Source organism: Trifolium pratense, linkage group LG4 (assembly GCF_020283565.1).
Source record: "Trifolium pratense cultivar HEN17-A07 linkage group LG4, ARS_RC_1.1, whole genome shotgun sequence".
Taxonomy (NCBI): domain Eukaryota; kingdom Viridiplantae; phylum Streptophyta; class Magnoliopsida; order Fabales; family Fabaceae; genus Trifolium; species Trifolium pratense.
In genome coordinates, this window is record NC_060062.1 from 21,065,445 (window position 1) to 21,088,776 (window position 23,332).

General features: G+C 33.6%; 2 protein-coding genes across 8 annotated transcripts; one reads left to right on the forward strand and one right to left on the reverse strand.

Annotated features, from left to right (window-relative positions):
- Nucleotides 1-262: 262 nt before the first annotated feature.
- Nucleotides 263-2,258, reverse strand: LOC123922274. Its single transcript, XM_045975006.1, has 6 exons — nt 2,083-2,258; nt 1,858-1,990; nt 1,357-1,761; nt 829-1,233; nt 620-694; nt 263-520 (listed from the first exon to the last, which is right to left on the reverse strand). The coding sequence occupies exons 1-6, from the start codon at nt 2,250-2,252 to the stop codon at nt 263-265; spliced, it is 1,446 nt and encodes a 481-aa protein (XP_045830962.1). The 5' UTR covers nt 2,253-2,258.
- A 10,743-nt stretch (nt 2,259-13,001) lies between these two features.
- Nucleotides 13,002-15,568, forward strand: LOC123924668 (PH domain-containing protein YHR131C-like). 7 transcript variants are annotated; one of them, XM_045977627.1, is made up of 3 exons: nt 13,002-13,280; nt 13,923-13,961; nt 14,075-15,568. In XM_045977627.1, exon 3 carries the CDS (start codon nt 14,120-14,122, stop codon nt 15,398-15,400), a length of 1,281 nt encoding a protein of 426 aa, XP_045833583.1. In that variant the 5' UTR covers nt 13,002-13,280; nt 13,923-13,961; nt 14,075-14,119; the 3' UTR covers nt 15,401-15,568. The 7 variants fall into 7 exon arrangements, with proteins under 7 accessions (XP_045833583.1, XP_045833582.1, XP_045833584.1 ...); XM_045977626.1 differs by having other exon boundaries at nt 14,110-15,568; XM_045977628.1 differs by having other exon boundaries at nt 13,002-13,258.
- The last annotated feature ends 7,764 nt before the right edge of the window (nt 15,569-23,332 follow it).

The window sequence follows — 23,332 nt, forward strand, 5'->3', positions numbered from 1 at the left end:
AATAATTTAATTATTTAAAAATCAGTATTTGATTTTTAAATAATTAAATTATTAATTTTTTTAAAAAAAATTAATATTAATTTTTTAAAATAAAAAATATACTGCATAATAAATAATTAAAAAATATTAAAATTAAAATTTAATAAAAAGCATAATAAAAATACTTAACATAAGCATAATTAAATATAATGATAATATTGTCATTACAAAAAGAAAACAATTAAACAAATAATAATCAACAACAGATTATTAAAATTACACATCAACGTTGGTCAGGCGGCTGATATAGTGGTCGCTTCCCCTTGCCAGTGTCTGTTGGCTGACGCGACCTTCCTCGGCCTCGGCCTCGGCCTCTACCTTCCTCGTGTATTATGACTCCGGGGAGTGACGTTCGCGAAGGAGGTCGTGCCACAGGCCTATGAACGAAGTTAATTGGGGCTTGATTTGGGAAGAAGTTGCCTTGGGGTTGATTTGGGTTTTCATGTGGGATTATGAAGTCTTGTTGTGGATTTAATGATCTCTGGTATTCGGTGAAAGCAGTTTGTTGATTATTTCTACCGCTTCCGCCACTACTGCTTCCACTTGTTTGCCCAGTAGGATCAAAAAATTGTAAATGAACTGGTTCATTAAGCATCTGACTCATATCCTCTATGCTCATACTCAGTACTGGATCACCCTCTCGGTACTCCGGCAGCTGATTCAAATTAACCATGCTACTCAAATTCGGTCGATATTCTTGTTCACCGGCATTTTGATTTTGTCGTGCCGAAGCCTGAGATGATGATCCAACCCCCCCCCCCCCCCCCCCCCCCCCCCCCCCGCCGGTGCCGGCGCCCTCTGCTGTGCAAAGAATTCCTGCAATATATGTTGGACCCGTACGTCCACCCGGTCATCAAATGATGCTTCGAACTCATCGCGGAATTCTTCTCTATACGTGGCCCTCATTCGCGCTTCATACTCATCATCGGTTTCCTCTCTTTGAGTTGGACGAGAGCGTCCTGTACTCGATGAAGATGAAGATGTGTAAGTGACATCTCTCAAACCAGTTGGGTCACTTGCATATAGAGAAGATGTACACCCAGCAGCGAATTTGCGACCTCGAGTCGCACCACCAGCATTCTTAACAAAAGCCAACGACATCTTGTTTCGACGAACATCCTCATTATCTCGCCTATGAGGTGGTAGTCGTAGTTGGCTTGCATTATATTCTTCAACCCAAATTTGCGTCAACCTCTACAATAAATTAAAAAAAAATTATAATTAATTAATTATAATGTTTAGATATAATTATATAATGTTTAAAAAATAATGTTATACGAAATAAATAATAAATAATATATATAATTAAATACTTACCGACACTTCTTGCGCCCTTGCCCTCGTCCACTCACCGGAATCTGCATACCGGTGCATCATGTCATTCATCTCCATAAAGGTGGGTGGACGACCAAATTGTTGGATGAACTCAAGACGAAGCGTTCCGGCAGATTTAGACCCTCCAGAGTGTACGCACGCACGATTGGCTTCATCAGTATTTCTGTTGGCTTTGTTCTTTATACACTTTGCAATATACTCTTCCTCTTCCCATCTGCGGCAGAGCATAGGGTATGAATTGCCAGCGAGCCAAAGTGGTGGTTTTGAAGGATCCTTTTTAATCTTTTTCCGCGCTTCAAAAAGTAAGGTCGACAGACGCTTGGTGGCTTTTTTGTTGAATATACGCTCAATAGCCGCTGTGTGGTGATTCAGCCAAGTTACTTGCGACTACGAAAAATAAAGAAAAATTGTTAATAAATTAGTAAATATATGTTTAGTAACAAAATTGATTGGATAAAAAAGTAATTATAAATAAAAACGTACCCTGAAGCCATTCCAAAATTGTTGATATCCACGCTCATCTGCCCTGACCTCCGTCCAGTTGAGATATGGAGCCTGGAATTTGGATTTCAATGCATTATTGATTGCCTTATTCGCCGGATTTTGGGGTTGCAAACTGCACAATATATATATATATTAGTTAAGAATAATTATCATATATATCCAATTAATTTATTAAACACAAATTCTTAATAATAATTAATTTACTCTGTGGCGGTATATGGCATGATGATGGGTCTACCATGCCGGTCAATCAACAATTCATTTTGAGGAGCTAAAAGTGCAATATCGGCTATTTCCTCGTCCTCGTGGTCATCATCGTCGTCGTAGGAGTCGTACTCCTCTTCCACACCGTCTACGGTTCGAGACTTGGGCATACCCTCCAACCATCAATTCCGAACAACGCGGCGGGGTAAAGCACGTCTACGTGGAGCGCGTCCGCGTCCGCGTCCGACACCCGGTGCTGGTGGAATATCATCAATGTCATCATCGACATTGTCATCATCAAAATTTTCTTCATCTGGATTCATCTATAATAAAAAAATATATGATAAATATATTTATATAATTAAGAAATACATGACAAATATATATATAATTAAGAAATACATGACAAATATATATATAATTAAGAAATACATGACAAATATATATATAATTAATTAAGAAATACATGACATATATTGTTTTATAATTCATCATCATTAAACGATAAACAAATGCAACCAAAAACAAATATTCAAGTACAACGATTAATATTATTACAACGCGGATAACTATATTATAAAATTAATTGTCATCCCAATCTGATACATCTTCATCATCACTGCCTTCATCATCACCATTAGCTTCGACGTCCTCTTCATCAACATCACCATCAGAAGGTACTTCTTCGGCTTCTTCTTTGGTTGATATCATACGTCGCAACACCGTTCCACAATCTCTTCAAATCATCAATCAAAGGTTGTAAATAGATATCAATACCAACAGTTGGACTAGATGGGCCTGGTATTACAGCGGCTAAAAACATGTAAGGTTTTGACATGCACATATCAGGAGGAAGATTGTACGGGGTAACCAGAACAGGCCAACATGAATATGGAGTGGCTGATACTTGAGTATATGGTGTAAATCCATCTGAGCATAACCCAAGTCGGACATTCCGTGGCTCCGAAGCAAATTCAGGATAAACTTGATCAAAATGCTTCCAAGCCATTCCATCAGAAGGATGTCGCAACTCACCTGACATTTTTCTCCTTTCATAGTTTTCACGATGCCATGTCATTTTACTGGTTGTTTGCATCGATGCATACAACCTTTGCAACCTTGGTATTATGGGTAAATAGAACATCGCCTTTCTTGGGATTGGCTTCCTTCTGACTGACCGTGAATTTCTTGTTACACGATATCTTGGTTCTTGACAAAATTTACATTCAAGTAATGCACCGTCATCTACACCAAATTCGTTGCTATAGTACAACATACACCCGTTAACACAACAGTCAATTCTCTTCGCTCCGAGTCCTAACTTTGCAACCAATTGTCTTGCTTCGTAATAATTTTTTGGCAAATCAAGAGGACGGTCTATTGTTATATCCAACATCAGTTTTGTTATCAAGTCCATGGTGTATTCTGAAACAAGACATTCAGACTTGATACCCAAAAGTCTAATACACACCGTTAACTTTGAGTCTCGAGAGCCTTCACACAACGGTGTATTTGTCTCTTTCAAAAGATCAAAAAATCGCTGGGCTTCCTCATTTGGTCTCTCGACGTTAACATCAGCGTCATATTCATCATCAGCAGGGTCGTCGACATCATTTGGCACATAAATCGGCGTATTAAACCCAAGGGCATTAGTTATCATATTGTCCATCTCATTAAACGGATCATAATGCTGATGATAATATTGGGGAACAACAACGGGCTGAAAAACACTGCTTGAAGCACGATTTTGATTCACGGGAACAGTCGTGGAACATCCTTCGCCATGACTTGACCAAACCCAATAATTAGGTTGGAATCCCTTTTTATATAAATGAGACCTAATTTCATCTTCGCTCTGTATTCTTGTACATCGACAAAGTACACACGGACATCTAATTCCCCCTTCACGTATCACAATGTCATTATATTTTACTGTATTGATAAACATTTCGACCCCTATTTTAAATTCCTCTTTAACCCGGCCCCTCTTTCCAGGATTATGTCTATCGTACATCCAATTACGATTGCTAAAATCCATATCTGTGTAGTTTAATTAATATATAATTAGATCGATATATGTATTAAATTTATTACTTTATTTTTCAAAAGTATTTTGGACATATATATATGTCTACTCAACAATAACATATAAACTTTTAACATTTTATTTTTAAAGTTTATGGTTTATTAAATCTAAAAAATACTAAGTTTTTTAGTTGACAAAACTACCGACTTTTTAACATATATATTATAATTTTTTAAAATATAATTGTTTTTCTTTTTTTAAATACATAGTAATAATAAAATGCTAGTAACTATTTCTAAGTGTACGGTAAAAATAAAACTATCACTAAATATTATAAATTAAAATTACATATATTACTTACTTGGGTGCCGGGTAGAGTCTTACTTGGCGCGCGCTCCTAACCACAAACTCCGCTCCTAACCCACGACCTCCGATGACCACGAGAATTTGCTAATAAAAATTGTAAATAACAAATTATTAGAACATATACATTTAAATAACAAAGTAAAAATTTTAACTTTAAAAGTAAAACACAAACACTTACCACTGTTTAGATGGAGATATGAAAATTACATCACTTTTTTAAAAATACACAAACTGTTAAAAAATTTCTTTTATAAATTTTTTTTAAAAAAATTTCGTTTTTTTAAAAAATAATATAAATATACTGTTTTTTTGAAAAAAAAAAATACTTATTTAAAAAAAATAATTCTGTTTTCGAAATAAACAAAAATATTAGAACACATACATTTAAATAACAAAGTAAAAATTTTAACTTTAAAAGTAAAACACAAACACTTACCACTTTTTAGATGGAAATATGAAAATTACATCACTTTTTTTAAAATACACAAACTGTTAAAAAATTTCTTTTAAAAAAATTTCGTTTTTTTAAAAAATAATATAAATATACTGTTTATAAATATAAATATTACTAAGTATATGATAAAAAAAAACTATCACTATATAGATTAAAATTACGTTACTTACTTGGGTGCCGAGTAGATTCTTACTTGGCGCGCACCTAGCCCACGAACTCCGCTCCTCACGAGAATAAGACTTGCTATTAATAATGGTAAACAACAAATATTAGAACATATACATTTAAATAACAAAACAAAAATTTTAAATTCGTAAAAGTAAAACACAAACACTTACCACTTAAGAGAGAAAATTAGAGAAATTGGAGATTAAGTTGAAAGTATTTCGTCAAAAAAAAAAAGTTGAAAGTATGAAATTAGAGAAAATTTAAGAGAGAAGTTAGAGAAAATTTAGAGAGAGAATGGAAATGAAAAAATGAAGTGAAGGAGTAGTAATATATAGGAGTAGTTTTATTGACCGTTAAAGTTTAAAATTCAAAATTGCCCAATTACAGACGGCCCAGGACCGTCATAATCACACAACGGTTATGTACATACTGACGGTCTGGGACCGTCATAATTAACATGCTTTACTGACGGCCCAGGACCGTCAGAAATGGTTAACGGCTAGCAACATACTGACGGCCTGGGACCGTCTGCAATACCAATTGCTTTACTGACGGCCCAGGACCGTCAGTAATTCTTAATAGTTCATTTTTAATTAAATTCCGTTCTCCAAGACTACATTATGACGGCTTGGGACCTTCAATATTGCACAAATGCATTACTGAGGGCTTTTAGCCCTCAATAAGTTTGGTCAGTAAAAACATGTTTTCTTGTAGTGAACTCAACGGTGTATAATAAACTCTTGTATTTTTTTTATTCTCTATAAATTCTAGAAGAATTCAATAATCTTTGCATCCTTGAAGGATTGTACAAGTGAGTATTTATATATCATAAAGTTTCTTGAATAACTTTAAGGATTTAATTGATATGCACCGACGGTGTAAAATAATTTTACACTGTCAACCAATACCAACCATGTTTTTCGCCACATCACCACACTTCACCCCACTTTCTTGATATGACATGGCAAAATAATGGTTTTTTATTGGACGATGGTGTAAAACTATTTTACACTGTCGGTGCATATCAATTAAACTCTAACTTTAATATTTAATTTATTAGTGCAATTGAAGCACGAATTATTGTAAACTAGAAGTTTACAAATCATATGAAATTTATTGTTGGTAAGACCGGTTGGGTCATTCCAGATTTATTCTGATGCAAAAAAAATGTATTGAAGGGCCTGAAGTTCCTTCATTCTAATAATTTTTATGTATTACTAGTTCCCAAAAGAAATTGATAATTTGAGAATCTGGACCATTTAGACATTTTGTGACTTGAATTGATGCATCAACTAAATTGGTCACATGCATATTTACTCACAACCAGAAGTTTGTGAGATTATTTTCTCAAATAGTTTTGCTAAGATCTCATTTTCTAAATTCTTAGAAAATATTTTATAAGTATCGTATGTCAATTGAAATTACTATGAAACATCTGGTAAGCATGTTCATACAAAAAAAAAAATGGACTTGAAGATCCATTCTTTAGACGTCTAAAGTTAATTACATGACTGATACTTATGAGATCATAACTTCTAATTTATATTTTGGGAACATTCAAACATGTATATTGAGATACTAATTCGCATCAAGCCAACTAGTTATTATAAGTTCTCCCCTAATTTACAATTTGAACTTTGTTTATAAACATGATTCCCATATAAGCATTTTTGGATGTGTTGTGTATGTGCAATTGCTCCAATAGAATGCATTTAAACGGTTCTTAAAGAATATTGGGAAAATGTATTTGATATGAATCTCCATCTATTATAAATCATCTTGAGCCAAAAATTGGAGAATTATTTACAGCCCTGTAGGCTAATTATCAAGTGATGAGTTAATTTTTCCAATATTAGGGGAGGAAATAAGCAGCTGAAAAATATGAACCAGAAGTTCAAATGAATCACTTGAAATAAATTATTGTTATTATCTCACATTGATCCTCATTGTTTGAACCAAATGTTCAAAAGATAAATCATTTGCAAAATGTATAAAATCAAATATCAGCTGTTAATGCTCCAATCAAAATGGATGTCCCTGTTGGACAATCTTATATTGCAGATGAGTCTTAACCACCCTGAAGTGTGGTAGATCAGTCGGTTCCAATGAAAATCCTCAAATAAGAAAAGGAGCTAAAAAGAAAGATGACCCAAGTGAGGATATGAAACTGTCAAAAGAGTATTTGACATAATTGAGTTATAAGTTCCAGAAGAACTTCTCAGGTACCTGAAATTTATGATAATAAAGAGATCTCGACGAATTATGTCATGAATGAAAATTATGTCACGAATGGAATATGATGGAACCGAAAGGAAGTCAACGTTGACGATATTTTATATATAATATGGCGCTATTTGTGAAAGGAGTTAATGAGGATCATGAAATAAATTCTATTGAGAATTATAGACAATAATTGTCTAAATGAAAACGCAATTGCTATGTAATTAAAGTCACTTTGCAAAGTGAAGATTTTTGGACCAGCAGTCCATACACCTGAAGATGTAAAACATGATGAGATACAAATTAATTTTCTTGTGAATAGAAAATGTTGCAATACAAACATTAAAAGCTTGATTTTTTTATTCAAGCATATTGGTAAAAGTTTGCTATTGATTGTGAAGAGAAATATTCACCTGAACTGAAATCAAAATTCTTCTCTTACTTGATTAAGGTTGTTAACACATGGAAGATTAAATTTATTTGAAAAATGTGTTACGCTATGTTTATATGTCACTTGTTAGCGTGGATTATATAAAACTCCTTGAAGAATTTAATTTCCACGAGACATACATTTCAAACTATCGAAGAGATGACTTAATGAAATGAATAAGTCACTTTGGAAATGAATTTGTTATATGATGACATAAAATCTCGAAGAGTTCTTGAAATCTATTGATTAAAGAAAAGTTTGAAATGAAATATATTTGATATTAACAAATATAATTTATTGTCACTTGATGTGAACAAAGATCATTTCATGTCTCAAGAAAATGATCACTTACTTGAATTGGTCTTGAAGGACCATATTTTAGTTCAATTGAGAACACTATTGCATTTTGCTAATTATGTATGTGATGATATCAATAAACTCAAAGATATTGGAGCAAAGTCAAGTATATAATTTGTATCTTAGAGATACAACAATATCATCCGATTATGTGGAAATTTTAACACTACATTCAGAAAGTTCAGAGTGTGGTTTTGTTGAAGTTTGTGATTCTACACATACAAGAAATTTGAAGAAGATAATACTGCATCAACAGCTAATTCAGAGAAGATTATATTAAAGAAGAAGAATCGAGTCTTTCTACAAAGTCATCATCAAGTAAAGCTTCTGATCAACTATATTGAAGATTAATTGCTCTTATTCGTCTCATATATAATTGTCTTCATGAGGGGGAGATATAATTGTGTTCTGCACTCTTTTTCCCTTAACCATGATTTTGTCCCATTGGGTTTTCCTGGTAAGGTTTTTAATGAGGCAGTTCAAACACAAAGGATGTTGTACTCTTTTTCCTCACTAGAATTTTTTTCCCACCGGGTTTTTTCTAGTAAAGGTTTTAATGAGGCATATCCTCGATGGACATCCAAGGGGGAGTGTTATGAATATTATTAGTGGATGTCCTGGCCCATGTAATTGGCCCAATATGTTTACCTATATATAGATACTATGTATCACTATATTGGAACCCTAATCCTAATGGTGAATAACATACACTATTCTTTCTCTCTTTTCTCTCTTCTTCATCTATACTATTGTTCTTATTTACATTAATTTATAACAACATATGATTTATTTTATGGGTAAAGATTTTTTTTCAAGTTTCAGAGCAAATATACATCAATGATTGGTTCACTTGGAATGGCTACAAGACCATTAGAAGACATAAGCAATTAATATATTGAAGTTACATTGTTGCATAACCATTGACCATGCAGATATCACCAACTTTGTGACACCAAGGCAAGGTAATCAATTCATGGGAGGAAGTCTTATACAAATTTTGTTAGGTAGCATCAAATCAAAATCAAAATACATGTAACACCATAAAATTTTAATGGGTTACTAGGGCTAAATGGTGGTAGGTTGGGGACCTCAAGCAAGAGTTTAATTGATGAGTCATGAATTGCCCTTTGAGTACTAATTAAAGATTTAAAGTTCCCAAATAAATAAATAAAATAAATTCATGATTTGTAGAGATGAAAGTCAAAGAATTTTTAATCAATCGTTAGTTGGTTTAGTGGTGATTGATGTTAGACTTGGTAGAAAGGACCATGATTCGATCTCGCACAACTGCAATTGGAAGAGGAGTAAGCTAAAACTAATCCTCAAACCATATTAGACAGTCTAATGGATCAGATATTTATGATGAAAATGGGGAAAAATCAAGGATTTCTTTTTTTACAATATTAATGCACAAAACCTAATTATAATATTGACTTTTAAAAAATAGTAAGGTGGATCAATGGATCATAACATAGTAGATGTAAAAAATGAATAGATTTATACATTTTATTAAAATTTATTAAAATAGTACTGTGTAAATAGGATGAGGAAAAATAAGAGATTAAACTATTAAAGCCGGCCCTATTTTCTTTTTCTCTGAGTTTCTTCTTTCTCTACTAGTTAGGGGTGATTTTAGGTCATATTTGGCCTAAAATCACCCCTCTTCACCTTTTTTCTTGTTGTTTTCAATCTAAATAAGTGATTTTTCACATAGATTAAGTTTTTTAGTTGTTTTTCTTTTTTATTTGTGTGATATCGTCGTCTGAGTGCGGCGTTTGTGTTGACCGTCGTTTTGGTACGACGTTGTTGAATTCTCCGTCTTGTTACGGTGTTCGTTTAGTTCATATTGAAAGATCATCTTCAATCAATTGCAGATTCAATCAATGATTTGGGCATCAACGTTGCAGATCCGGAAACATTGATATTTCGGTGACTTTAGTTTTATCATATTATTATTTGTAGGCATTTTGCCGATGTATGCTATTAACACGGATGCTGTGAGTTTGTTCGCAGATTCATCCTTTTTATTTTTAGCGATGTTGAATGTGTATTTGGATTTGATGTACTATATCAATTATTGGAATGAATGAATATCATTATCTTTATAGTAAAAAAAAAAAAAAAAACTATTAAAGCCGCACATGTGAGTATAGATTTCAGTGACATATGCTACAGTCTGAAATATGAAGTTCAAACCCCACCAAAGGTACTGCTGTACCTTCAATTAAAGGACAGACAGTGGCATTCTCATCAATGGCAACTTGTCAATGGATCTCTAACCACCATAACTAGTTGGACAAACGGTAGCAATAAATCTCAAAAAAGAACGTGAGATTTTAAGATAATCAAAAGTACTATTTTTTATGAAAATAATTTTGTCAAATTTTATTTATTTCAGAGTCGAACTTTAGATTTTTGGGATTCCTTTTCCTTGAGAATATGAAGATCAATAAAAAATATATATTTTAAATATATAAAATGTTTTTTACTAAATAAACGATATTCATTCATTTAAATTGATAAAGTATATGAGTGTAATACAAATTCAAAATCGCTAAAAACAAAAAGTATGAATCTGCGAACAAACACACGTCATCCATGTTAATAGCATAAAACTTCAAATTGCATAAAACATATTTGACTCTATTGAAGTGTTCGGAATATTCATATCTCCGGATATGTAGTGTTGATGACACCAAAGTCATTTATTGAATTTGCACTATATTGAACTTAATCCTTCGACCTAAAACAAATAAATAACGCACCAAGACGGGAAAATAAAATACACTACATCAAGACGAGAAAATAAAATACACCACACTATGATGGAAAATCACAACAAACAATGTTGCACTATATGACGATGAAATCACAATATATACAAAATAGACACTAAAGATACATGGAAACCACACTTATTTAACTAAAATAGAAAGAAAAAACAAATAGAAGGAGTGATTCTAGACTTACGATGACCCTAAATCACCCTCTTTGTTAGATCAAGAAAAAAAAATTGTGATGATTTGAATTTGAATTCCAATCATGACATTTAACCTAATAATTAGAGCCAAATTCTTGTTTTAATTGGTTCCTCCATTTGAACTAATTCTATAACACTAGTCCCACACCCGTGCGATGCACGGGTGTTATACGGTATTTTATATTATAATGTTGAAAAATCATTCGTATAAATTGAAACAATAAGTATTATGAAAATTATAATAATAATATCAACAACAACAAAATAATAATAATAATAATAATAAAAGTGATGTAAATATAAGATAGATATTAAAGATGTGTTTATACATTTCGAAAAGATTACAATGGTCCCTATTGCATCTACCAAATTAAGTTGGTAATCCATAAATTGTCATGTCACTATGAAAATGGTTTGTGGTCATACTCATACATTGTGATTAGATTAGTGGTTGCACAACTATCTAAGATTTATATATATAGATATATAGATGTTTATACATTTAAAAAACTTATATATACATCACATTTGAAGTTACTTTGGTATCTTTTTCATTAACATTAATTAGCAATATCTTTAATTCATTCTTCAAAATAACTATGAAAATGATAACATATAATTGACCATGGAAAACAATCGATGTTGAAACATAAGTTTTTATTTATATTATAAAACTCATCGAAGGATTCTGAGTTGGATAAACTACTTCATTATCTCTTACCAAAAAAACTACTGTATTATCGAATTTGACATTTATATTAATTTGAAACTTATTGAGCAAAGATAAACCAACTTAACTCATACTCAAATATCGAATATGATAAAAATCATACGGGGCATAACAACCATTAGTAAATTTTATTTTATCTATTTTTTTACTAACATTAGAAAGTAGTCCTGATAATCGACCAACTCCTTATATTTACAAAGATTAGACAAAATATTATTAGCAAAAACATTAACTTTTTTGGAAAAAAAACAATAAAATACACAAAATAATAAAATGAACAAAAAAATTTAAAATGAATAATAACCCAAAACAATAATAATAATAATAATAATAATAATAATAATAAGAATAATAATAATAATAATAATAATTACAATTAGTACCCCACATTAAATGGATGTAAGTGGATGATGTGGCTAAATGAAAGGTTTTCATTGGTTTATGAATTAGGGTTTAGATAGACAATTCCACAACTATCTAGGATTTATATATATAGATGTGGTACATATTCTCTCATTAATCACATTATATAAGGATTCATTCTTTTTGCGCCCTGCGAGACTCGAAGTGCTATCGGAGTGGAGGGGAGACATTTTGTACATTAAAATATCATTTTTATGTAAGGGCAATTGTGTCATTAATAGAACTGTCAAAATGGGCTGGGCTTTCGGGACGATCCATTGGTCCTGTATTTTAACATGGATTAGACCGTAAAAAATGCCAGAAAATTAAAAGGTAGAATTGAATTTTCTTATGACATAACATAACCTCTTTTTCCTATTATTCTTTGTTATAAAAGAAATGAACCCTAACTTTCGTCAAAGCTTCAAGCTTCAGATCTCAAGATTCGGCGCAGCCGTTCAACAAGAGTGACACTGTTCAACAACACCGCCACACCGTCTTCCGGCTTCAACACCATCGTTGTCGTTCACTTCTATTCGTAAAATTTCAGGTTTCTTTTCCTTCATTTCCTACCTCAATTTTTTTCTCTTTTTTCATTTTTCTTGTTAGACCAATATCTGAAATAAAAAAAATAAAGTAATTAAGGAACAAATCATCATCATAAATTATTGCATTCATCAAATCTACTTTTCTTGTTTCCTAATTTAACTACATACAGCACATCCCTTTCTTTCCCCTCTCTCTCTCTCTCTCTCTCTCTCTCTCTCTCTCACTTTTTAACCATTTTCACATTTACCAAACAACTAGAAAATCTTCTCATTTTCATTCCTTCAACTTTCTTTCCATCCATTTTCTTTTTTCATCCAAACAAATCATTAGTTTGGCTAAATCTCAAAATATCGATCCTCAACCAAAACTCTCATTTCCGATTTTGATGTTGAGAGTTGAGACCACAAACCCTAATTCCCCTTTTCATCAAAAACCCTAATTCCATTCCACTCTGTTATCGTAGCGATTGATCCTGCAATTTAAACATAAAGCAGGTGCAGACATTGTTTTGTTTCTGTGAGTTCATTCAAGTAAAATTCTGTGAAAATGCTTCTTGTATATCAAGATTATTTTTTTGTGTGAAGTTTGAAATTGAAATAATTATGCGAGTTTAGATACCTTAATTCAATTTTTGTGTTATTTCATTTGAAATTGTTGTTGTTTTTATTTGGATTATTAACTTAGCATGTTTATAATGTGGTTTCATGTCTCTATTTTGCTAATCTCATTTTGTTTATTTGTGTTTTGTTTGGCAACCACATTTAACTGTTTCATTTTCCCATTTTTAGTTATCAAAAGTTGTGTTTAGACTAGGGTCTGTTTGGACTTTTGGCTTGTTTGAGTTTATTTACTGGCATAAGTTTTCTGGGACTGTTTGGGAGAACTTGTGAAAATCACTTAGGACAATTTTTCGTTTCAGATTATTTTCATAAGTTCTCCAATATAGCTTATGAAAACAGCTCGTAGCATATCTTTACTTTATCTTTTTCTATATAAAAATAGCTTATGTAAGCTTATGCATAAACGCTTACCTTGATAAGTGTTTGTGCTATAAGCTGCAAATAAACTGTTTATCCAAACAGATCCTAAATATAGGTTTGATTATCAGGTTTAGACTTCAAGCATAATAATTCTTATTTTTTTCACCTCTCATTGCAGCCTAAAGACCTTAGTTTTGTGACGTGTTGTTTTGGATTGGTACGGGTTTGATATTTTTCGATAGTTTAAATTTTGTAGTTTTCCTTTTTTTTTTTTTTTTTAAATTGCTAGGTTAATACTTATTCCATTCATTTCGATATTAAATTTTGTAGTGATTGAGGAATGATTTTACTAAACATTGTTGCAGCAAAGCAAACATGAATAATCCGTACGACGAGCAGAAACTAAGAGATGAAGTGATCTATCTACATTATCTTTGGCAGCAAGGCCCTCCTCAGCAACCAAACCATATTCCTCCTCGGACACTTCACAACATTCCTTCCTCATCCTCACAACCCCACTACACTCCTCATTTCCATCCGCCACTCCATCGTCATCCATTTCCACCCTCCAACACCGGATTCGTCCCTCGTGTCACTTCCACTGCCTTCAAGAAAAGAAATAAAAAAAGGAAGAAGAGGGAAAGGAAAAGAACAGAACCCGACCCTCCTCGAAGTCCTGGTCCAGACTGGCCGTGCCCCAAATTACCAGACTCTCCCAAAACAGGTTGGCCCGTACCAAAGCCTAGATCAGATTCTCCTCCTTCTCTTCAACCTCAAGAGAAGGAGAGGCTCTCTGCATTACAATTGCAGAACAAGGCCTGCAAAGCTTTCAGGGAGTTTCTTATTGACGAAGACAACGAAGTTGTTGAAGATGATGATGAAGAAGACGACGACGACAGTGATGGTAGGATGGAAGAGTTTGAGGAATTTTTCATTAGGGTTTTCATGGAAGATAATCAACTGAGGGGGTATTACCAGAGGTGTTTCGAGAATGGAGAGTTTTTCTGTTTGGTTTGTGGTGCTGCTGAGAAGAAGAAATCTGGGAAAAAGTATAAGGATTGTATTGGTCTTGTTCAGCATTCCAAGTTAATTGTAAGGACGGGCAATAAAAAGGCCCACAGGGCTTTTGGGCAGGCCGTGTGTAAGGTTCTGGGTTGGGATATACATCGCCTTCCAACTATTGTCACCACTGGGGTACCTCTTGGGTGTTCTATGGAGATCAACCCAGCTCAGTCACTAGGCGACCCAAAGGAAAGTGCTGCTGATGATGATGATGAGGATGAGGATGATGATGATGATGATGATGAGGAGGAGGAGGAGGAGGAGGAGGAGGAGGAGGAGGAGGAGAAGGATGATGATGATGATGGAAAGGATGGTTCCCGCAAAACAGAAGATATAGCTGTGTCTTTGGAGCATGTTAAGGATCCTGTCGAGGAGTATGCAAAAGGGGCTGATCAGAGTAATTGTGAGTGTTCTTCTAAGGAAGGTGATATTGATGCAAACGTGGGGGACATTGGCTTGGAAAATGGAGGAGGGAGATTTGAGATGCAGGGTGAGATTGAGGAGAAAGTTGTGTCTTTGGCGCATGATGATGAACCAGTTGAGGAGCATGAACAAGCAGTTGATCGGAGCATTAGTGAGGTTATCATTTTATAATATCAGTTTTACCTTTCTGGAAAAAGAAGAAAACAAAATACTTGGATGAAGAAACTGTTGGCTATTAGCGATATCTGATTAACGAGGCAGGCTTTGTAATGGTCTGTGCAATGAAATTGTACACATTTCCCTTCTAATTTTGTTGTGTACTGAGTTAGTTTACCCATCTAAGCAAATTTCTTAGTTTTGGTTTCTTGATTTGGTTCATACAAATACAAATGTTGTTGTTCATGTTGTTGCTGCTTCTTCAAGAAGTGGTTCCTTAAGCACTACTATTTTGTTGAAATTTATAGGAAAAATAAATCAGCTCCTATGAAGAATGATAGATACTGGTTCAGACTGAATGTAAAAGGTGGAGTAAAATAGAGAGTGAACTTCATTGAATAAAGAAATATTACACAGGTTTATTCGAGAGAGCCCGATTATCCCGCACTAAGATTTATTCATTTTCCAAGATACCTCTTACGCTACTCTGAATCCTCATTATCTTTATAACTACATCAAAGTCCGCTAACTAACTAACTAAAAAGACTAATATATGTCAACCAACCAGCTTACTCTTTTCTAAGAATGTATTTTTTTTCTCCTATTTTTTTTGTTCTCATAGTATATATATAGTACATCACATATTGTTCCTTTAGATTTATGACTACTGCTTCTGCTGATTTTGTTTGAGGCATACTTTAATTTCAAGGACCAATTTAGTGGTTCACTTGTTTCATCTGCTTATACATGACTACATGTTAAGAACTTGGCATATTGAATTCTTACTGACATAAAAATAAGAATTTGATTGTCATGCTAATTTTGCTGTTTCACTTTTCTCATTCAATCAGAAGCTTTCGAAGAGTTTCCCTGTTGAAAATATATTCTTACTACCCCTTCTTTTTATACCTGATATATTGATACTGATTTTTTTAATGAAGCCAGATTTAATTCTATTTAGTCTACTAAAAGCATAGTGGCTCATAGCCCTTTAAAGGGAGAGGGAAAACATGGCTCAGATTTTTTAAGCTGCATTATATGATATGTGTAACAGTGTAAGTATAAGAGATGCAATGCAAGGGTTTCATTTGAAAGCTTATAAATGAAATTTAATTTCATAGTCCTGAAAAACTTTTGTAGTCATTATTTTTGTTAATGATTCTTAGCATCTTGTTTGAGTTTTGCTGTGGCAGAATTGACCATACTTAAAAAAGATATTTTCTTTTGTCACCCTACAAATTTTCTTGCGCCCTATAATAATTGCCAAAATAACCATGTCCGCTACTTAAGTAGCGGACGTTATAAAAATGAGAAATTTGAGAAAAAAAACACCCTCTTTTACATGTCTGCTACTTAAGTAGCGGAAGGGTAAAATAGGAAATTAGTAGGTTGCACGAGACGGTGTTACGGTGATAAAAAAATCTCTCCTAGTTTAAGAAGCATGGTTTCCTGTTGAAGCAAATACTCTTCTGCATATTAGTTTAAATTTGATGCATTAAGTGCAGTTTATTTTTTGATAAGCTAATTCAATGTAATTGAAATAAGTAGTAAAATTGTAACACAAACAAAAACAATACTACAGTAAACAATGGTCATCATACATTCCGACTTCCGAGCAACCTAAGAAACAATGAAACCAAAAATCTGACTGTGTCAACTGATTTTCTGTTCATCAGAGCTTACTTTCTATACAACATTCAAATTCTGATATATAAGTTATGCAAGCTGCACCACAAAGTGCTGTGAATATGTGAAAGCTGCAGTACAAAGTGCTGTGATCTCTTGAACCCTCTTAAAACCAAGCACAACCTACTATTCCAATAAAGTATTCTTAAGCACTCTCATCTAATCTCTTCCAACAAAGATTATTCCATGACAAAACTATACAAAATGAATGACAAGGGAAAACAAATACATACTAAGTTTTACTAACTTCTAAGTGAAGATTAGAAAGAGATAATGTTTAATGTTCCATATGCTTCTTCCACAAGTTGGATCAGAAAATAAGCAGAGATTCCAAATGTTCCATATTAATAACCACCATGATTATGAAAAAGAGGGGAAAAAAAATCCAAAAAGTGATGGTTCAATGTGCTAAGCCCATCAGGCTATGTGGGCTGAGAGTACAACAGCCTGTTATCCCTTCATATCTGTAACAATTGTTTTCACTCCAATGTGACAGCTCCTCCGCACATTTATTCAAATCATGAGTTAGCATAGAACCTGCAAAGAATTCCACTTGTCATGTACAAACCGTTTGAAGTTTGGTTCTACTATCCATGATCGTTCGAACTTGCTTGCTCTAAACAGCCCTATGCTCTCTGACACAGTAGTCGTTAGACAATCTAGCTTGGCTTGATTAAAAATATTATAAGCTAATTAAATGTAGTTAAAATTGTAACACAGTGTGTGCTGTACATTTGCAACAAAAAAAAGTGATGGTCCAATGTGCTAAGCCCATCAGGCTATGTGGGTTGAGAGTACAACGGCCTGTTATCCCTCCACTGTCAAGAGCAGGAGGTGTTCACTGCTCTGTGAAACCAGCCTCATGCGGTTCCCTCCGTTCTAGAGACCAGGAGAACCGGGCCTTCGCCCAAGTCCCATGGCCCAACTCTGAACTTGGAGTGGGCAGGCCATAATAGAGTACAACTCAACCCAGCACAATGAGCCAAAGCCATGTCCCATCACATTATTGCCCCCACTTGGGTTACAAGCTGTAGTTACTCAACTCGGCGATTCAACTTCTGTGTTGAAAACTTATAAACACTTAGTTATATTCTGTTGTAATCGATGTGGGACTAAAAGTCTATAACAATACCAAGATGGTATAGCAGTTACTTTCTGTCATGAAATTTGTGTCTCAAACATCATGAAAATCACTTGTTTTATTCAAAATAAGGTCCTTGTATTCTAGAATAAATGGATAGAGTGAGTGATGAGCTTAAAGAAATGAGGTTGGAACATCTTTCCTGCAATTGTTCATGCTTACATTTCTGCAAAATTAGAGAACTAAGAATAAGTGAAAAATATATGCATAATTTCAAAAGCAGATATCATTAATTAATATTTTATATTTACATGAAAGTATAACTCTTTATCTGTTTTGAATTTAAGTTTATACAACTAGTTTGAATTAATGCATCGATGTTCACCTTGTTAGTAGGTGAAAAAAATGCATCGATGTTGCACTTGTATCTTCCCAGGCTTGGTTTGCTCCATTCTGTCTGCTGAGGAAATGTTTGTGTAGTATTGGCTAGAGATTGAAAGTTTCGAGCATTTCGCCAACTTGTAATTAAATGCCTAGCTCGTTCATACACCGTTTGAGCAGTTTCGCTAACATTTTCCTATACTTGATTATCGCTTCCAAATACTCCACACCATAACGCTAAAGAACTCTTGCTGAGCCTTATCAAGCCTGTTCGGGATTGAGAAAACAATATCTGTGATATTATTGTTATTATTCAGACCCGCGTTTACACGATCATGATCCCAGAGCCTTGCTTGTTGCCAACAGTGACGTGGACATAAGAACAGTACATGTAGTCGTAGACTGTGTTCTGCTGCATCATTACAAACAGCACAGTGCTCCGGACAATTAATCCCGCGGCTATTCAATCTACTCCGCGTTGGTAAAACATTAAGGCCTATTCGCCACAGCATGTTCTTGACTTTCGGTGGAATTTTCATTCGCCAAATAAGCTTCTATCTACCTGTAACGCGAGCCTGTTATGTATACTTGCAGTATTCATACAGTACTTATATGCACTGCATACGGAATAATTTTCATCGTTTTCCAGCTTCCGTAAAAGATTATCGTCACGGACTGAATCAAAGAGTGGAGTTTTTGATATGCTTCTGACAATGTTGCTGTCAAATATGCCATGGATTCTGTCAAACTCCCAAGCTTTGGAGGTACTCATTATAAGGTCTTGAACTTCTGTGATATCACCAAAAATTTGCAGGTCTGTAGGTTTTGGAATTGAAAGACCTTCCATTAACCAATTTTGATCCCATAAACTGATATTCTCTTTGGTGCCAATGCTCCATTTACTATAGGCCCCACCTTATGACCATTAACAATGACAGAGTAGTCTACTGTTTCAACACATAGCATAATCCAACATTCCAACCTACCCATTTTTGAGAAAATCCCATCTTAATCATCATGTCTTTCAAGAAATCTCAATCTATGCGGTCGTAGGCCTTACTAATATCCAGTTTTAGCGCCGCCTCGCCTTTCTTTCCTCTAGTTTTTGACTTCATGTAATGGATGATTTCGATAGCTGCCATAGCATTATCGAGGATGGATCTTCTGGGAACAAATGCTGACTGATTTTCCAATATCAAAATTATCAAGGACAGGTTTCAGTCTATTTGCCAGAACTTTCGCTACCACTTTATAGAGGACATTGCATAAGGTTCCAATCTTTCATAGACTTTTGGGTTTCACCTTTTGGGATGAGAGCAATATTTGTTGAGTTCAAATTAGGAGGAAAAACACCACTATCTAGCCAAGCACAACCAGCTTCATATCTGTAACAATTGTTTTCACTCCAATGTGACAGCTCCTCCGCACATTTATTCAAATCATGAGTTAGCATAGAACCTGCAAAGAATTCCACTTGTCATGTACAAACCGTTTGAAGTTTGGTTCTACTATCCATGATCGTTCGAACTTGCTTGCTCTAAACAGCCCTATGCTCTCTGACACAGTAGTCGTTAGACAATCTAGCTTGGCTTGATTAAAAATATTATAAGCTAATTAAATGTAGTTAAAATTGTAACACAGTGTGTGCTGTACATTTGCAACAAAAAAAAGTGATGGTCCAATGTGCTAAGCCCATCAGGCTATGTGGGTTGAGAGTACAACGGCCTGTTATCCCTCCACTGTCAAGAGGAGGAGGTGTTCACTGCTCTGTGAAACCAGCCTCATGCGGTTCCCTCCATTCTAGTGACCAGGAGAACCGGGCCTTCGCCCAAATCCCATGGCCCAACTCTCGACTTGGAGCGGGCAGGCCAGAATAGAGTACAACTCAACCCAGCCCAATGAACCAAAGCCATGTCCCATCACATTATTGCCCCCACTTGGGTTACAAGCTGTAGTTACTCAACTCGGCGATTCAGTTTCTGTGTTGAACGCTTATAAACACTTAGTTATATTGTGTTGTAATCGATGTGGGACTAAAAGTCTATAACAATACCAAGATGGTATAGCAGTTACATTCTGTCATGAAATTTGTTTCTCGAACATCATGAAAATCACTTGTTTTGTTCAAAAAAAGGTCCTTGTATTCTAGACTAAATAGAGATAGAGATAGAGAGAGAGAGAGAGAGAGATAGAGAGAGAGAGAGAGAGAGAGAGAGATGAGCCTAAGGATATGAGGTTGGAACATCTTTACAGCAATTGCTCATGCTTACATCGTTACAGACGCTTGGAGAATGGCCTATTAGTTGTTGGCAGAAGTTGGGACTTGGGAGCATATTGCTTGATATTTCGTGACAACAAGAAGCGTAAGCCAAATTCGCTATTACTTCTACAATGCGCGGCCTTACGTGTAACATACTAATAGTGGTCATTGATGTTCCCTTCTCTTTTTGTTCAACAATGTGCGGCCTTACATGATTTGGTTTGTAATTTCATTTTATAGTAACATACTACTAGACTACTAGATTCTATATCTTGATATGGTCATTGATGAGGTTGTGTATAATGGCATATCCATATATGATTCAATTTCACTACAGAAACCTGGCCTTGATTTTGATATGGGAATGAATCTTAAGATAATCATAACTTTGCTGAAGGCTTGAAAATGTATGAGATACATTTTCTTTCAAAGATTTTGATTTTGCAACCTTTAGCTTTATAATTCCATTTGGCAGTTGATTGAATCTACTGAATTGCACAAGAATTTCAAGTCATTTAGCAGTGCTTACATTCTGATATTGAATTTATGCTTAATGGTAGAAACCAAGCAAAACAAAAGAACCAACTTACTGTTCCAAAAAATCATTCTTAAGCACTCTTACCTGATCTATTCCAGCAATGATTATTCCATGATAAAACTACACAATGAATGATAAGGAAAAACAAATACATGCTAATTTCTAGCTCAGTTGGTAGAGAAATCGCATTATATATGCAGGAGCGGGATCGAACCTCGGACACTCTACTTATTTACCTTTAAGGTAGAATTTATTGACACTAGACTCCTTGACAAAAAAAAAAAGAAGATAATGTTTAATGTTCCATATGCTTGTGCCATAAGTTGGAATAAGTGAAAAATATCATTAATTAATCAGTATTTACATGACAATATAACTCTATCTGTTTAGAATTCAAGTTTATACAACTAGTTTGAGTTAAAACACTACAGTAATGAACAAAATTACACATTCTCAGGTTAGTTTTGAACATCTCAAATTTTTCACATTTTCTCAAGTTCTTATTGTTCATTTGCAAATGTTGTCATAAACACATCTTGTGCACCTAGGTTTATACTGTTCGTTACAAATAAGTAGTTGGCAGCAAAAATCTGATAGAGACAAGTTACACTTAAACCTTCGCAAATAAAATAATTGTCTCTACGGTGGTACTAGTTAAAGAAACGACAAAAAAGAAAATTGCATGGAATGAGCTTTTTTTTATATTTTTAAAAAGTAGACTATACAAGTTTTTTTTACCATATTTATCGTTTGTTCGGTTGAAAATAAAGAAAGCAGGAATGAAGAAAAACACATGAACTAAGAAATGAATTTAAATTAAATTATAGTACAAATTCATTCATCGGTTTCTATGTTTTCTTTCTTTTCAGGGGAGGACTTGTTCAAGGCTTGGTGTGGCTATATACAAATTCATTCATCGGTTTCTATGTTTTCTTTCTTTTCAGGGGAGGACTTGTTCAAGGCTTGGTGTGGCTATAGCCACACCAGCTCGGCCCAATTTTCTAAAAAAAAAAAATTATAAATAATTTTAAGTCATTTTGTATACATATTCATACAAATATTAATGTAAATATTAGTTTAGAGTTTATTATTGATAATTGTAAAGATCTCGTGTACATATTAGTTTAATTTTTAGTGCAAATATTAGTTCATAGTCTATTGTTGATGATTTCAAGTTTTTGGTTATACATGAAGTATTATTTTAAGTTATATAGTTAAATTTTGGCTTAATTGCATATTTAGTCCCTTATGTTTATTTTAGGTTTCAATTTGGTCCCTTATATTTAAAAACTTTCAAGTTGGTCCCTTATGTTATTGATATCAACATAAGTTGGTCATTTTCGTTAAATTTTGAGTTAATTTTTTCGAACTTTTTGTTAAATTTTGAGTTAATTTCTTCTAAAATTTCACATAGTACTCTCCTAAGTGGTTCATGTACACAAATTCATTAGATATGTCGACGATTTAAACAAAAATTTGACGAAAATGACCAAATTGAAACTTTTTAAAGATATGGGACCAAATTGAAACATAAAATAAACATAAGGAACCAAATATGTATTTAAGCCTTTAATTTTATAAAAATCAACTTTGAGTTTTTTGTCAAAAAATAGTGGACAACTAATTGAATTTATAGGTTTGGGTAAAATTAGCAATTGAACTAGCATATAAATATAATATGACATAAAAAATGTTTAATATATTAAATTTTTTCAAGTAAGATAATACGGGTAAAATTGGAATAAAAATTAATAAGTTATAAGCTGATTGAGTTAAACAAGTGATATGCATGATTTAACATATATTCAATAAATTATAGTTTTTTCTTTTTTTTTCGAATAGAAATTTTGTGGTTTTTAGATATAGTTTATTGGTTTCTTTTTTTGAATAAATAGTTTCTGGTTTGTTGGTTTGTTGTTCTTTTTTTGGATATACATATTATATTAGTAGTAATTTCACATATTGTTTGTTGTTTAACTGAATTATTATTAAGATGGAAAA